This window comes from Myotis davidii, unplaced genomic scaffold, assembly GCF_000327345.1.
Source record: "Myotis davidii unplaced genomic scaffold, ASM32734v1 scaffold73, whole genome shotgun sequence".
Lineage (NCBI taxonomy): Eukaryota > Metazoa > Chordata > Mammalia > Chiroptera > Vespertilionidae > Myotis > Myotis davidii.
Genome location: NW_006286675.1, coordinates 2945273 through 2949190, shown reverse-complemented (window position 1 = coordinate 2949190; position 3918 = coordinate 2945273). Strand labels below are relative to the sequence as shown.

Genomic DNA, 3918 nt, shown 5'->3' with positions numbered 1-3918 from the left:
AAATTAGTCAGCTCAAAGTCCAAATATGAGAGCTCGGGCTGGTAAGCCACCTAGGTTTTGATCAAGCAGCTACACCTGAAAGTTTTGTTAGAATAATAATTCCACACATCAGATTTCTGTGGAATAGAGGAGTCCCATCTCTAGCTCCTCTCCCACCACAATCACAGCAGTCAGATAAAGTTGAGGAGTTTATTAGGGAAATATCAGAGGTAAACACCCCAAGTGACAGAAAGAAAAATCTTAAAATGTCCCTTCAAGCCACGTGGAGACCTGGCCTTGACCTCCCCATAGCCTCAAATACATTGACAAGTAGTTTTACAAAATGTTACTGAAAAGGTAAAATGCCTAATGTTTTCAAGAGTTCCCCTGGACTTCTCCCCACATGCCATATCACACTGCCAGATGAACATGGCAGAGCCCAAAGGCCACATTTTTGAAGAAAGAAAAACAAGAATAAGCCCTGTTGCTCTTTAAGGAGAGAGAAGTGGAAGGCTGCTGGGATCTTTCCCACGTAGGCCTGTGTTCTGTAAAGCAACTTCCCAGCAGCAATCTGGCACAGTCCTAGGTGAGGGTCTCACCTTTTGTCACCTGTAGAAGAAAAATTGACCATTAGATAAATTCAAAAGGATTAGAGGTATTTTAGATCCTAAGCAATAGAGTGGTAGAAAAGAAGACAGTTTTAGAGTCTCAGAAATCTGGTTCAAATTAAAGCAAGGTACTTAACTTCTCTAAACTATTTCTGCTTGCCAGTTTGTTTTAGCAAGACGTAGCATTATGCATTCTCTCTTGCACAGCCACTGACTAACCTCATAAGGAAACATCTTGGCCATCATACTCACCCTTGCTTCAATGTACTCTATTCTCCGTTCAAGGGCTGTCAATTTCTCATTTAGTGTTGCAAGTCTTGAACGACAAGACATATCTAGTGAAAGGAGAATGATATTCAGGATTAATGTCATTCCAGACACACACACACACACACACACACACACACACACTCCTAAGCTGAAGAAGAGGGATGATATATCATGTAGAGTACAAATGGGAGCAGGTAGGCAAAGCAGAGGAATGGAGAGGACAAGGTGAGAAGTATCTTAGGAACACAGCTGCTTACAGTGGATCTGTGGTAGGCAGAGAATATGGCTCCCAAAGATGTCCACATCCTAATCCTTGGAACCTGTGAGTATGTATTCTACATGACAAAAGGGAGTTTGTAGATATGATTAAAGTTAAGAATCTTGAGTTCCTGGATTGTCTAGATGAGCCTAATCTAATCACAAGCCCCAATGTAGATGAGAAAGGAAGAGTAAAGGCAGAAAAAGACTCAAAGTGTGAGGGGGCTCAACTTGCCATTGCTGGTTTTGAAGATGGAGAAAGGGGGCCATGAGCCAAGAGCTGCAAGTGACCTTTAGAAGCTGGGAACAGCTCTCAGCAGACAACCAGTCTGCCAATAACCCAATGAGCAAGAAATCACATCCTCTCCAAGAGCCTCCAGAAAGGAAGGCACCCTGCTGATCATGATTTCAGCAGTGAGTCAGCCTTAGACTTCTGATCTACACCACTGTAAAATAATAAACTTATGTGGTTTAAGCTGTTATCTTTGTGGTAATTTGTCATGGCAGCAATAGGAAACTAACAGACCAATGCTGTACAGATTACCATTTGTTAATAGGCAAACTACGAGTTTCAAGAGAGGAAAAATAAAAAGAGGAAGAAAATAATCTCAGTAGGGAGGAAAAGCAGATGCCAAGAACGCAGCACAGACTGTAGGAAGAAGGGAAGGTAGCAGTGTTTCTAAGCTAATGGAAGCCACAGCACTGCCGTTGTCTCATCAATATCTGCGAAGGCCTTTCATAATCAGAGAAAACTTGAACATCAAATATCCTGTGAAGTCCACATTCCTTCTGCAAAATTCCTTTTCTACCTTTTTCAATCTTCTTTCACTACCTCACCCAAAATGAAATGTAGGTTTTCCCTAAGATACCTTTCTTCTGCAAATTTCTCTAACAGGCTTGTGTACTCTTTCTACAACTATTCTCAATACACAGGAGAAAAAGGTTTCTAGGCATGCTAATTATTTCCTACCACTTCTTCCAACACGGTTCAGTCATACACACACACACACACGCGCGTACACACACACACACACACACACACACACACACACACACACACACATATAAAAAGGCAGCAACTGGAACACGTAACAACTGAACGACCAGTTGCTATGACGCCCACTGTGGCCAGCAAACCAGCCTGATCAGGGGGTGGCGCTGCCAGCCAACCTCCCGTGGCCCTTCCCCACAGCCAGCCCCACCCCTGATCAGCCTCTCCCACCCCAATAGGGGGCGGGGCCAGCCAGCCAACCTCCTGTGGCCCTTCCCCAGAGCCGGCCCCGCCCCTGATCAGCCTCTCCCACCCCAATAGGGGGCGGGGCCAGCCAGCCAACCTCCTGTGGCCCTTCCCCAGAGCCGGCCCCGCCCCTGATCAGCCTCTCCCACCCCAATAGGGGGCGGGGCCAGCCAGCCAACCTCCTGTGGCCCTTCCCCAGAGCCGGCCCCGCCCCTGATCAGCCTCTCCCACCCCAATAGGGGGCGGGGCCAGCCAGCCAACCTCCTGTGGCCCTTCCCCAGAGCCGGCCCCGCCCCTGATCAGCCTCTCCCACCCCAATAGGGGGCGGGGCCAGCCAGCCAACCTCCTGTGGCCCTTCCCCAGAGCCGGCCCCGCCCCTGATCAGCCTCTCCCACCCCAATAGGGGGCGGGGCCAGCCAGCCAACCTCCTGCAGCCCTTCCACCCACCAGGCCCACCACTGATGGGCCCCCTCCCCCTGGCCAGCTCCACCCCCTATCAGCCCCTCCACTATGATCAGAGGCAGGACTGGCTGGCCAACCACCCAGGGCCTCTCCCCCAGGCTGCTGGCCTCCAATTGGTCTCCCCACCCCATTTGGGGGTAGGGCCCACTGGCCAATTGCCCATGGCTCCTCCCCACAGCTGGCCTGGCCCTGATTGGGATGATGGGGGGGGGGGGCGGGCCAGCGACCAACTTCCCGCCATCTCCTCCTCCTGACAGGCCCGGCCCCACCCATGCATGAATTCATGCAGTAGGCCTCTAGTCTATATAATAAAAGCCCAAACAACCATTACGGCGAAATGACCAGAATGACTGGTCACTATGATGCGCTCAGCCAGAAGCCAGGCTCACAGCTGTCGAACACAGCAGTGGTGGTAGGAGCCTCTCCCACCCCCTAGCAGCGCTAAGGAGCAGCAAGCCAAGAGGTAAGGAGCAGCAAGCAGGCAGGCGGTACAGAGCGAGGAGTCCCGAACGATGAGAGGGTGCAGGCCAGGCTGCAGGACCCCCACCCTCCCACCCCAGTGCATGAATTTCATGCACTGGGCCTCTAGTCTCTCAATAATCTTCACTTAAATCTAAAATATCCACTCACTGAGACACACTCCCACTCAATGATTTAACACTTAGCTCACAACCTTTCTTTTCATCTCTTCCCTGGATGTTATGCAAAAGTGCTTTGGCACCCATTTTGAGACAAATCTTCCTATATCCTCATCTTGCCTTAATTTTCATTTCATCATATGCAAATCTTACTCATTTGAACATTCTCCTTCAAGGCTCAGTTCAAATTGAATTCTAAGAGGTCTTCGACAGATGGATATAATTTTTCCTCCTCTGTTATTTACCTAAATATTTATGGCTAAATTTCTAATTCATAAGTTACTTACATAGTTGGTCTTCAGTTACCATTTCTCACTTTGGATAAAGATTTAACAAACCATGTTAATCACTATTACTTAGGAATGCTTTGGTAAAGTATGACATATCTATGAGAGACTATTAAACAGTCATTAACAAATCACCAGTTTGAAGAGTAATTAATGAAATGAGTAAATGTTAATGAAAA

The 3918-nt window shown here is 48.1% G+C and overlaps 1 protein-coding gene across 1 annotated transcript in view; it reads right to left on the bottom strand.

Moving 5' to 3' along the window:
* Positions 1–290: 290 nt before the first annotated feature.
* BRK1 (BRICK1, SCAR/WAVE actin-nucleating complex subunit) overlaps positions 291–3918 on the bottom strand; it is a 10024-nt gene continuing 6396 nt past the window's right edge. Inside the window, exons 2-3 of the mRNA XM_006758259.2 lie at positions 840–922; positions 291–588 (exon numbers count right to left, since the gene is read on the bottom strand). Of these exons, the coding sequence (XP_006758322.1) occupies positions 562–588; positions 840–922 (110 nt within the window). The 3' untranslated portion in view covers positions 291–561. The remainder of the gene's footprint in view (positions 589–839; positions 923–3918) is intronic.